At 43.5% G+C, this 13,016-nt stretch overlaps 1 protein-coding gene across 1 annotated transcript; it reads right to left on the minus strand.

The window, feature by feature from the left end:
- Positions 1–349: 349 nt before the first annotated feature.
- Positions 350–12,887, minus strand: ca4b (carbonic anhydrase IV b). Its single transcript, XM_067365908.1, has 8 exons — positions 12,798–12,887; positions 12,371–12,415; positions 11,971–12,135; positions 11,724–11,869; positions 9,905–9,997; positions 9,427–9,493; positions 9,068–9,231; positions 350–809 (listed from the first exon to the last, which is right to left on the minus strand). Exons 1-8 carry the CDS (start codon positions 12,853–12,855, stop codon positions 633–635), a joined length of 915 nt encoding a protein of 304 aa, XP_067222009.1. The 5' UTR covers positions 12,856–12,887; the 3' UTR covers positions 350–632.
- Positions 12,888–13,016: the final 129 nt, after the last annotated feature.

Consider the following 13,016-nt stretch of genomic DNA (forward strand, 5'->3'; position numbering starts at 1 on the left):
TAAATTACATTTTCTTTTAAATGGAAAATTCCTAAAGTTCCCACTTCCTTCTCTCCCTCTCCTCTTTTCGGTTGCCAGATATTCGATACCAATATCAAATCACCCAACTTGGCATGTCAATGAATAATCTGTCTTCAGAGAATCTGGCCAATGAAAACAATTCCTTTTTATCTCATACAACTATCTAACTACAAAAATCTACAGTAGGTAGAAAATGTTCAGGCTATAACATTTTCACAGGCTTAGTTATTCATTATACATTGAAATAAACAATTATCAACGAATAATTGTTTGTTCATCAGTTTATTTTTAATGTTTTAAAATTTGGACTGAACAATTGGGCCTACCAATACAGAAAAAACAAGAATACAGTAACAAATGGGATTCAAAATAGGACAAAATATATTTATAAATTCTTATAACAGACACAGCTAAATATTGTACTTTTACAACAGTTTTTACAACAATATCAATCAAATGATGACTTCTGTATAAATAAATTTCATTAGATACATTTGAGAAGGCCTCTGACGTAGGATGTGCTTCAGGTTCATTTTATGTTATCCTGTTGAAGCCACAGGCTGAAGAACAATAAAGTTTGATTGGTCTTGAATTATTAAGAAATGCATAAATCACACCATGAGAACATAGATTGATGTGAAAACAGAGCTGATCAATAAGGCAGTGCTAACACAGAAAGCATAACTCCTAGAATAAAACACCTCACGTGCGTACCGCAGCTGAACGGGTCGGTATGTGTTTACCATGGCAGTCCCATCATGAAACGTCAAGTTTGAAAATGCAGAAAGCTGCAAGACAAAGATAAGATGACTATATGGTATTCTGTCATTCTGTGATAAAGTTTCACTTGTTTAACAACCAATTTTTTTAACATGAGTAACATGTGGGCATTTGTAAATTGAATGTATCTGGTTTCCGGTGTCATTCGATTCTATAGTTCCCTTTCGATACTTCACTCGTGCTGCGTATGGGGAAAATTCTCCCTTTTTCCCCGTTACTGAAGCCTTTTTCAATAACGCAGTGTAACTGCATCGTCATTGGTTCACTCATAGACAAGTCATTGAACCAATGATGGCGCGGCATAGCTGCGCGACCTATGGCGAGAGCGCGCAAACTTTCCCGCCGAAATGGGCGGGGTAAAGGGCTATATAAGCAGGCGTTTCGCCATAGGATTTCAGTCCTTTGTCCTTCAGCGACGACAACGCATCTCCTCGCTGATCTCCGCCTGAAGCCTGAGGAAGCACGCCGCCTTCGAGAAGCTCCCGCCGCCGTCTGAAGAGGCCCCGCAGCGGACCCAGCTGAACTCGCCGGTCGGAGACAGCGCCGGCGCCCTCGCTGACTGCCGCCTTCTCAGCGTGTCTCCTGCCGCCATCCGGTGCGCCCCTTGAGAGCTTTCCCGCGGCTTATTGCCGCTCTAAAAGAGCGTTTCCTCAGCGGTTCTACCACTCTAAAAGAGCTTCCGCGGCCCTCGCCGCTCTAAAAGAGCCCCACCAATGCTGCAAATGCCGCGCCACTCTTGTGGCACGTGCAGAGCCCCTCTGCACGATGATGACGGACACAGCGAGTGTGTCGCGTGCCTGGGCAAGTCCCACGCCGACAGCGCTCGCTGGAGCCTCATGCCCGCACTGCGAGAGCATGAGCCTCGGTTCTCTGCGCTCGCGGGTCGCCTTCTTCACTGAAGGCGATCTTGCTGCTCGCGCCCTCCCGTCTCCTTCCTCCCGCGAGCCGGCCAGGAAGAGACAGCGGGGTAGAGCGACTCAGCGCCCGGAGTTGTGCGAGCTCACGTCGGCCCAGCCCCCGCGTGCCTCGCCTTCTCCCCTGAGAGAACATTCTCCCGTCATGTTCTCCCGACCAGAGCAGCTTCCCTCTGCAGATGCGAGCGACCTCGTTTTGTTTGGAGGATCTGACGAAGAGCCGGATGACTCCATGTCTCTTGCGGCTTCTGAAGCGGAAGGATGGGCTGGCGAGCCGGACGAACCTGCTCCCCCGCCTCCTCTGGAGCCCATTGATCACGGCCAGGGTATGGATGCCGAGCTCTTCCACATCCTATCCAGAGCAGTGGAAGAGCTAGACCTCGACTGGGCCCCTCCGGAGGAGCCATCGCGTAGCCACCTGGATGAGTGGTTCCTGCCAGGCCGCCGCCAAGCCCCTCGCCAGCGTTCCGCTCCATTTTTTCCTGAGGTGCACGAAGAGCTTACGAAGTCATGGTGCGCTCTGTACTCCGCCCGCCTCCACACAACGCACCGTTCTGCCCTCACTGCTGTCGACGGCGCAGAAGAGAAGGGCTATGAGCATTTGCCGCCCCTGGATGAAGCGGTGGCAGCTCACCTCTGTCCTCCCGCGGCTGTGGGATGGAAGACCAAAAGAGCCCTGCCTTCCAAGCCCTGCAGAACCACCTCTACTCTGGCTGGAAGAGCCTACACCTCTGCAGGCCAAGCTGCTTCGGTGCAGCAGACCAAACCTGCCCCATCCACCTCTCAAGCAGCTCCGCCTAAGGAGCATCGTCAGCGCCCTCGCCCTGCTAAGCGCCAATCCTCCTTCCCGAGACGCCAGGGACCCTGGCCCAAGATTGTGCTGGACCCGGTGACTCCGAAGACGTCCTGATCCAGCAGGAAGGAAGCGGGTTGGGGAATGTCCCGTTGCGACCGGACCACCCCAAAAGCTCCCTCGTGCAGTCTGCCCTCCGCCTCGTTTAATTCCGGGCGTGGGAGAAATGCTCTGTGTTGTAGCTGGGCCCACACATGTTGCGCCCAAACAAAACGCCGTTTTCACGGCGAACACTATTTTACTTCTTCAAAAAGAGAGCAAATTTCCACTTCCACCTCATCCGACATGATTCAACCCCTTGTCACTCGGGCCGAGGCCTGGCAGGCCATCCCCGACGTGTCAAGCTGGATCCTCGGGATCATAAAGCAGGGCTACTCGCTCCAGTTTGCATGACGGCCCCCTCGCTTCGGAGGGGTGCTTCAAACCTTGGTGAACCCGGACGATGCTCCCGTCCTCCGGACCGAGGTCATGACCTTACTGAAGAAAGGGGCTATAGAAATAGTTCCCCCTTCAGAGAGCGAGTCAGGCTTTTACAGCCGTTACTTTCTGGTCCCCAAAAAGGATGGCGGCCTCAGGCCCATCCTAGATCTCAGACTTTTGAATCGCTCCCTCATGAGACGGAAGTTCAAAATGCTGACGCTGAAGCAGATCCTCGCACAGATTTGCCACGAGGACTGGTTCTGCTCGCTGGATCTGAAAGATGCATATTTTCACATCCAGATAGCCCCCCTTCACAGACGATTCTTGAGATTCGCGTTCGAGGGAGTGGCATACCAATATACGGTCCTGCCCTTCGGGCTGTCTTTGGCTCCTCGCACTTTTACCAAGTGCATGAACACAGCGCTTTCCCCTCTGAGACAGATGGGAATCCGGGTTCTGAATTACCTCGACGATTGGCTCATTTTGGCCCATTCGCGAGTCGAGCTGGAACACCACAGATCCGTGCTCCTCAGCCATCTCCAATGCCTGGGTCTCAGGGTCAACCTAGCCAAGAGCTCACTGCTCCCCAGCCAACACATTTCGTTTCTGGGTGCAGTTTTCGACTCAGTCCGCATGACGGCAGTAGTCTCGCCAGAGCGCGCCCTGGTGATACAGCAGCTCGCGGCTTCCGTCAAGAACAAAGCTTATCTTCCTCTGAAGCTCTTCCAGAGGCTCTTAGGGCTGATGGCTTCCGCCTCTCCAGTTCTGCAGCTCGGCCTTCTTCGGATGCGGCCACTACATTTCTGGCTGAAATCCCGGGTCCCCCCACATGCCTGGCGGCACAGCCGCTTATGTCTCAAGGTCAATCGGGCCTGTCTTTTAGCCCTGAAACCTTGGATGAACCCTGCTTGGTTCAGTCTTGGGGTACCCCTACAGGCGGTGTCACGAAGGATGGTGCTCCTGACGGATGCATCCAACTCAGGTTGGGGGGCTTTGTGCAAGGGCAGACCGGCCTTCGGCTCGTGGTCCCACGAAGAAAGCCATCACCATATCAACTGCCTCGAAATGTTGGCAGTGATGAAAGCCCTGCAAGCGTTCCAGGTTCACTTGACGGGACGCCACGTCTTAGTCCAATCGGACAGCATGACTGTGGTGTCATACATAAATCACCAGAGCGGTCTTTCGTCCAGCCGTCTATGCGCTCTGGCGAAACGTCTTCTGGAGTGGGCAATACCAAGGCTTCGGTCGCTCAGGGCGACTCATATACCTGACAAAACCAACCTGGGTGCAGATATGCTATCACAGAGCAACGTCCCCTCAGACGAGTGGATGCTCCATCCCCAGATGGTTCTCAAGATTTGGGAGCTCTTCGGGAGAGCAGAGATAGACCTCTTCGCCTCAGAAGACAACTCTCATTGCCCAACGTATTTCTCAAAGGAAGTCGATGCGCTGGCCCACACCTGGCCCAGCACACTCCTTTACGCATTCCCCCCGATCGCACTGATCCCGCAGGTCATCAGGCGAGTCAGGGAAGACAGACACAGAGTCCTTCTAGTGGCCCCGCTCTGGAGGAGCCAGATTTGGTCCTCAGAGCTGTTCAGGCTCTCCACGAGAGCCCCATGGCCCATTCCCCTGAGGCGGGACCTCCTCTCTCAGGCGAACAGAACAATCTGGCACCCCCAGCCAGAGCTCTGGGCTCTACACCTCTGGTCCCTCGATGGGAGCCGACTGACCTTCCCAGGGACGTACTAGAGACCATATCTCAGGCGAGAGCCCCGTCCACAAGACGCCTCTATGCCAGAAATGGTCAGTCTTTGTTGATTGGTGTTCCACACGCAACATAGACCCCGTGGGGTGTGACGTATCTCCGATACTGTCCTTCCTGCAAGAGCGTTTGGATCTGGTGCGCGCCCCTTCAACGCTCAAAGTATACGTAGCAGCCATCTCAGCGTTTCATGCTCCTATCACTGGCCAGTCAGTGGGTCGAAACAACCTTGTGGTTCGTTTCTTAAGGGGTTCTAGGCGATTAAATCCTCCTCATCCCCTTACTGTTCCCACTTGGGACTTTTCTTTGGTCCTTAGGGCTCTCAAAGGAAACCCCTTCGAGCCGCTGAGTTCAGCTTTAACTTTAACCCTGAAAACCGCTCTACTACTTGCACTAGCATCGGTCAAGCGTGTTGGCGATTTGCAGGCACTCTCTGTGAGCCCTGCGTGCCTCGAATTTGGGCCTAATGACTCTAAGGTCGTACTGAAACCTAGGCATGGCTACGTCCCCAAGGTGCTCTCTACTCCGTTTAGAGCTCAGGTCATTTCGCTCTCTGCTCTTCCTCCCTCCGCAGATGAACAGGAGCTGGAGTTACTCTGCCCTGTCAGGGCTTTGAGGACCTATGTAGAGCGATCACAGCCTTTCAGGCAGTCAGATCAGCTCTTTGTCTGTTTTGGTGGCCGCACCAAAGGGTCTTCGGTCTCAAAGCAACGTCTCTTGCGTTGGATAGTCGCCACGATTAATCTCTGTTACTCCTCCCTGGACATTGAATGCCCCTTAGGAGTTAGGGCCCATTCCACTAGAGGAATGGCTTCCTCCTGGGCCTGGTCTAATGGAGTTTCCATTAAAGACATCTGTGAGGCGGCCGGCTGGTCCTCGCCGTCCACTTTTGTCAGATTTTATCATCTGGACGTTCCGACCTTACAAGCCCGGGTCCTCTCGGTGTAACCAGGCGGCCTCTTCGAGTTCCGCCTCTCGCCGATCAAGAGTTATCTCCTCTTGTGGTGTAACAAGGGTTTACGACGGCTTTGCCTTCTTACTTGCTCTCTTGGTCCCCTCTCGGTGTCCAAAACAAGTTATGTCGTTCCCTGCCGTGGCACGGCGCTGTTGAATTCGTTCCCCATACGCAGTACGAGTTACTAACGTAACCTCGGTTCCCTGAGATGCGGAACGAGTACTGCGTTACTTGCCGTGCCATGAGGCTGTGGCTTCAGTGTCGTCGCTTCAGTCGATTGGCCTGAAATCCTATGGCGAAAGGCCTGCTTATATAGCCCTTTACCCCGCCCATTTCGACTGGAAAGTTTGCACGCTCTCGCCATAGGTCGCGCAGCTATGCCGCGCCGTCATTGGTTCAACGACTTGTCTTTGAGTGAACCAATGACGATGCAGTTACACTGCGTTATTGAAAAAGGCTTCAGTAACGGGGAAAAAGGGAGTACTCGTTCCGTATCTCAGGGAACCGAGGTTACGTTAGTAACCGAGTACGTTACTTGTTATGCTGCTTGATATTGACAACTGGTATTTTATATTTATAGTACCATATTATTGTAATGTATTGTCGTAATTGTTAACACACTGGTACCCACACTGGATATTGGATTGAATCTTTTTGTCAGCTTGTTTTCTTTTAATTAGGACAGGTTTTGTGTTTATTTTTGGAATGGATCGATCGTAGGCCTTATTTATCTGAGCTTATGTACCTTAGTTTTTGAGTGAAAAAGTGTTTTTTTTTTGTGGATAAGTTTGTTAATTTTGCACAAAATATGAAAATGTTTTTGCAATGTTTATCAGACTAGTGTGCTTTAATGTTTAAACAGGAAATTTGTTTTGAAATGGTTTATTTTGTTTTTATTTATTACAAAATGGCACAAAATCAGACTTGTGGTGTTCCCAGTCAAAAATGACCAGTCTGCAGAAAAAGAACTTGTTACGCTATTTTATTACCAAATATTGGATTCAATCTTTTATCAGATTCTTTAAATTAGGACAGGTTTTGTATTCATTTTTGAAACTGATTAATCATAGGCCTCATTGATCTGAGCCTCACTGATTTGAGAATAAAGTTCATCTCTGTGAAAATTAAAGCCTGTAATACTCAAAAGGGTTTGTTTGTATACATGAACGTGTGTGTATGTGGATACACGAGTATGGATTTATCCACACATGTAGAGGTCTGAGGCCTGTATTTTTTCTTGCCAACATGGTTATATATGTGAAAATGAACCTGATGAACATGCTCCTGAACACTAATTGTTTCTCTGATTTTCGACTCCCTCATTCATTTTCAATGGGTGGTCATTTCTGATCAATAGAAGCTCAGATCAATGAGGCCTACAATCAATCAGTTTCAAAAATAAATACAAAACCTGTCCTAATTCAAAGAAAACAAGTTGACAAAAAGATTGAATCCAATATTTGGTGGTAATAGCGTAACAAGTGATTTATAAGATATTTTGGAAAGCCGGTCATTTTTGACCGGGAACACCACAAGTGTGACTTTATGCCTTTTTGTAATAAATAAAAACCAAGATAAAAACATTTCAAAACACATTTTCTGCTTAAACATTATTTACAGCACACTAGTGTGATAAATAATGCATTTTTTTTTTTTATATTTTTTGTAAAATTGACAAAATTATCCACAAAAAAACACGTTTTTTTGAAAGCCAGTCATTTTTGACCAGGAACACCACAAGTGTGACAAGGTAAAAAAAAAAAAAAAAAAAAACATTAACTAGTATTTTCGGGGAAAAGAAAATGTTCTCCGGGTCAAAATGACCTGAACACCGCATGAGAGTTAATAGTCAACTTATTTTCATCAGTCATCAAGCTCAGAAAACACTGTCAAAGACACAAAATTGTAGGCTACCTTTAACTTCACCAAGCTGATGGCTCACTAACCCCCCCCCCAATCATCATGTTTTCAGGGCATTTTAAGTTTGATTTTGTCATGACATAAAACAGTGATATCTAAGTGGATGAGCTGTTTACTTTTTAATTAGTCTTCTCATTAACGCTATCATATTCTTCATTCGGGCCACACACGAAAACAAGAGGCAGGATTTTGCAAGAACCAATCATATCTAATCATAACCAATCATATCTAATCAAAGCGCGATGGAGGCATTGCCTCCTCTCATGTGACTTTCCCCCATTAATTTTCAGTTACCCCCCACTGAACCCACCACATGCTTTAGGGGGTCTGTTTAAAGGTGCCCTAGAATCAAAAATTGAATTTACCTCAGCATAGTTGAATAACAAGAGTTCAGTACATGGAAATGACATACATTGAGTTTCAAACTCCATTGCTTCCTCCTTCTTATATAAATCTCATTTGTTTAAAAGACCTCCGGAAAACAGGCGAATCTCAGCATAACATCGACTGTTACGTAACAGTCGGGATCATTAATATGTATGACCCCAATATTTGCATATGCCAGCTCATGTTCAAGGCATTACACAGGGGCAGACAGTATTAACGTCTGGATCTGTGCACAGGTGAATCATCAGACTAGGTAAGCAAGCAAGAACAATAGCGAAAAATGGCAGATGCAGCGATAATAACTGAAATGATCCATGATTACATGATATTTTTAGTGATATTTCTAAATTTTCTTTCTTAGCATGTTGCTAATGTACTGTTAAATGTGGTTAAAGTTAAAAAAATCTATGGGGTATTTTGAGCTGAAACTTCACAGACACATTCAGGGGACACCTTAGACTTATATTACATCTTGTGAAAGAACGTTCTACGGCACCTTTAAACCCAATAGGCTCAGGGGAGGCAAGCATCCCGCTGTAACTTTACCTGCAGGTGTCGCTGTTAGACAGTGTTACTTTAGAAAAACGAGTGATTTATACACATTTTGTAATATTTGCGTTGTTTTATTTTTGTGATATGGGTTATTTTCTCATTACATTTTTGTAAGGACACACTGCCTCCCTTGCCTCCTCTTAATGTATCGGACGTTTCTCACATTCACAGAGCTTATGCTGCGTTCACACCATGTTGTAATTACCGTTGACTCGAGAGCACGTAATGTTCTATTCAGAGCTGTTCACATCCTCGGACTGGGAATTATGTGTTTCTGTAGCACCACTATCAAAGCCTAAATTAATCTGCAGTGGTCAGGTGGTACAGCGGTCAAGTAGGAGCTCTCAGAAAAGTCCCATCTTATAAGATGTGATTACGAGCTCTACAAGGATGTGGACACTTTACAAGCTGAAACCTCAAAATTGCTGTACTTTCATCATGCTGTGAACAAACCTTTACTTCTGCGTTGCAAAATAAGGTGGATGCATATAATAAACTACCTGTTCTCTGCTGAGTGGTATCGGTTCCTCAAATATTGTCCAGACCACTGCTTCAGAGCAGGCCGGTGTGGTGAGGGAGCCCTGGTAGCGATAGTACTTCTCCAGTTTATCATGAGAGGGAATAAGCATGTCTAATGATATATCTCCAAGTGTTACATTGGTGCCTAAAAAAAGATGTTCATCAACTGTCATTAAGTTCCTCTTCTTATCTCTAAATATAGCATGTGTGAACAGTAATACATTATACAGGCACCTCCCATATTAGAGATAACCTTTAGTGACCTTGACTGACCTTCATCAAGAAGCGATAAAACAACATATTTATTAAACTTTGAAGTGAGATAAAAAAAAAATCTTACCAGGGTGTGTGATATTTTCCAGAGAATTTATGATGCCTTCATATTTTTTATTGGCATTTTCTGATTCCTGGAAGATAAGATACAATAAAATATGGTTTTATTAGCTATAAATAACAAACATTTATAACTGCATCAGTCACACTTATATTAGGCATCTTACACTACTATGTGCATACATAATAAAATAAATTATTAGGTACAATATACTGATTGTGTTCATGTTCTATTGCAAAACACTTGCTGCTATTGAGATGGGATAATGTTAGGGACAGGTTTAGTGGTGTGGGTTGGTTTGAGGGCAAGGAAAGGGTCAACAGTGTCAATTTACATAAGTTAATTACAGCTAATTAAATGCAGGTATTTCTTTTTAAATACAAGTACAATGTAAAACATGTATGTACAGTGCATTGTATTAAATGCTTAATTTAAATGTAAGTACACACTTAATTTAAAGTGGGACCAATGCATCAGGTTTTACCTCATAAAAAAATCCAAGAACAGCCACTCCAGAAGGGTCACCGATGGCTTGTTCCACAGAGCTGTACTTTTCTTTTATATGTACAATGTGCAGCTGTTAAAGATACAAAATATATGCTTATTATAGTTCCTTATCGATTCACAAATAGGTGTAAGTATGGCTGTCACGATTCCTCGATTAAATTTGAGTACTCGGTTTAAAAAAAATCCACGATTGCAATTTACCCGCGTCGATTAACCGGCAAAATACTGGAAGTTGTGCATTCCACGGACGAAAATCCATGAACCGCATTATTAGACCGTTTTCTAATGCTGTGGCATGTAGGGCTGTGCGATATGAAGATATAGACACGATTAACCAGTAGAAATTTGCCAACTGGTAGAGATTTTGGACGATCGTCTCGGTCGCGTGAGGTTGCTATGCTGCGCGGTCACGAAAGCTTATAATTTGCATGAGTTTTTAAGCAATGCGGTTTAAAAAAAAAGTGGTTTTAAACCGTTTAAGTGCAATTAGAAGCGAAAGACAACTCATTTCAGCATATGCACACGCTCTCTGAAGAGACGTCGTCTTTTTTAGCGTCGTCTAAGAGATGCGCGTCATGAAGCAGCTGCTCAGAAAGCACGTGAGGACTGAACTTGTGAGTGCTTTCCGATGCCTAATTGGGCCTGAACGGTTAAATACACATACCTATGTGTCAAAGTAACCACGTATTTGCAAGTAAACAGAGCAATTTATGTCTTAAGTGAAGGTACAGTTGAGAAAGACGAGGCTCGAGTGCAGTCAGTCTTAAAGGGACAGCATCCAAATTTGCCTGCTGTTATTATTAATGCTAATCAAACAACAAAAAAGAGAGAAAATCTCTCACTGCTTGCATTTGTAACTTTAATAAGAATAAATGTATGTTTAATTTACACAGTAAAGACTATGCATTGTTTTTTATAGCCTACCTTTGATTACTTTATACATTTTCTAGTGCTTGAAGTTTTTTCATGTCTGTCTATTTTGTCTGTCTTTGTTCTATTGTAGTTTGTTTTCTTTTCTCTTTATCAGTTTATTTGAATTCAGTAAGCTTGAGAGTTTTTTAGGCTAGAATAAATTTTTTTTAATTATATTGAAATTTATGAAAATTATGAAATTTCAATGATATAGAAAATTTTGATATCTTAAAAATCTTATTTAAAGCAAAAATAACTATATTTTGATATATCGTTATCGTGATATAAAATTAGGCTACTCATATCATGATATAAGATTTTGGTCATATCACCCAGCTCTAGTACAATGTATTAAAAAGCATAAAAATACTATAGCATACTATAGCATATATTGCTTTTGTGAACTCACAAAGGCTGACATTTCAAAATAAAAGTTTAAACCCTCGCTCTGATTTTGCCTGTTTTAATGTCTACATATTTTTGATCAAGAAATTAGAGTGGCTGTAGCATTTCAATCGTAAACAAGTGGCATATATTAAATATTAATTGAACATTTGAATGAAATGTATAGTTTGACCAATATTGAACAAGGGTTTGATCAAGGCCGTTGGCGCCCTCTGCAGGCATTACTTAATGTACACAAGACGATTGTTTATATAATGTAGGCCTACATTATGTATTTTAGCAGTGTTATTCTATAAAACCATGTGTATTTTACGTCATTTTAAATGCTTAGGTCTTTGATTAGGTCTATTTTTATTAGGCCTGTGCCACAAAAAATCGGATTAGGCTACTTCAATAATCGTCTGATCACTCAATTACCAAAATAATCATTAGTGACAGCCCTAGGTTTAAGAATAAAACATGTCTCAAAAGCTTAATACCTCCATAGGGTATTTCTCTCCATCTATAGTATGTTCTGATCCAGGTCCTCCATTCTTGCCCCAGTGCAGGTGAAGCTGCTGAGCTTTGTAAGTGGCTCCTAAATTGGCCCCGTCAATTCTTGCTATATTTTGCAGATTCACTTGCACTAAAAATGACAAAATGACAAAAAAAAAAAAAGTGTTTATAAAGTGAAATAATATGTGTAAAGGCTATTTACTATATTGAAAAAAGGTATACTTAGCCTACCTGTGTGTCCATTGTTTATAATGACAGTATTGATCACCTCTTGATAGCCTGTAAACTGCACTTGGGTCAGACGACTGTCTGTCAAAGTATTCTTTGTTACAATATTAATGGGTGACTGTTTTCTATTTCCACATTCTGGGGCAACGGTTTCCCATTCATCCGGTCCTATGAAAGAAAAAAAGAGATATAGTATAAATAAATGCTATAGTATAAATCATACATTACTGTTCAAAAATTTAGTTTTTTTCCCCCTAATTTTTGAAAGAAGTCACCAAGGCTGCACTTATTTGATCAAACATACAGTAAAAAAATAAATAAATAAATAAATAAATAAATACCAAACTATTGTATTTTTGCCTTATAATTTGATATATGACATTAAACAAAGTTCAATTCTCACCCGCACACGTTTTGTTGCAAGTGACTTGGGTCTGATAACACCAATCTGAAAGAAAACAAAGTTCAGTCATTCTAATCAAATTGATATGGATTGTAAACGTATTAAAAATGAATAATGCAACACATTACATGAACACAGACAAATATCTATGTTCAGTCATTCAGTTATTCTATTCAGTCTAATGTGCTTCAACAACTCTAGTTGGCAGATTCTCATAAATCTTGATATTCTATAATTCTGGTGTATTTTTAACTCAGACAAAGATAATTTGACCTGCTGTATAGACAGGCCTTTGTACACATACAGTACAAATGTTCACTAAAAACCTATAAAACTAAAATCCCAAATGATGGATTGATGAACTCAAAGCTCCATAAATTTGATGATAAATAATATGACATATGCACAAACCATTTAACCCACCTACCTTCACTTGAAGCAAACCTGCATAAAACAGTAAGTAAGGAAAGATAAAGCACATTCATCCTTAATATTTGGATTGAAAAAATCCACCTGAATTCACATCAATCCAGCTAAAGAGGACAGAATGTATTTTATGATGGGATTCATCGCTGGTGCTTTTTATAACGCCGCAATCTCGGTGCCCCCTCCTTTTTAAGTTTTACAGCACAAAACCTAGTGACCA

The sequence above is a fragment of the Chanodichthys erythropterus genome, chromosome 17, assembly GCF_024489055.1.
Source record: "Chanodichthys erythropterus isolate Z2021 chromosome 17, ASM2448905v1, whole genome shotgun sequence".
NCBI classification, from domain to species: domain Eukaryota; kingdom Metazoa; phylum Chordata; class Actinopteri; order Cypriniformes; family Xenocyprididae; genus Chanodichthys; species Chanodichthys erythropterus.

Excerpts from the sequence above, each read along its gene's own strand:
- ca4b (XM_067365908.1), bottom strand. The coding sequence starts at position 12,855 with ATGAATGTGCTTTATCTTTCCTTACTTACTGTTTTATGCAGGTTTGCT. Across the intron at positions 9,494-9,904 it reads TTCTTGGATTTTTTTATGAG|GAATCAGAAAATGCCAATAA; the intron begins GTAAAACCTGAT and ends CTTATCTTCCAG. Across the intron at positions 810-9,067 it reads TACCACTCAGCAGAGAACAG|CTTTCTGCATTTTCAAACTT; the intron begins GTAGTTTATTAT and ends TTTGTCTTGCAG.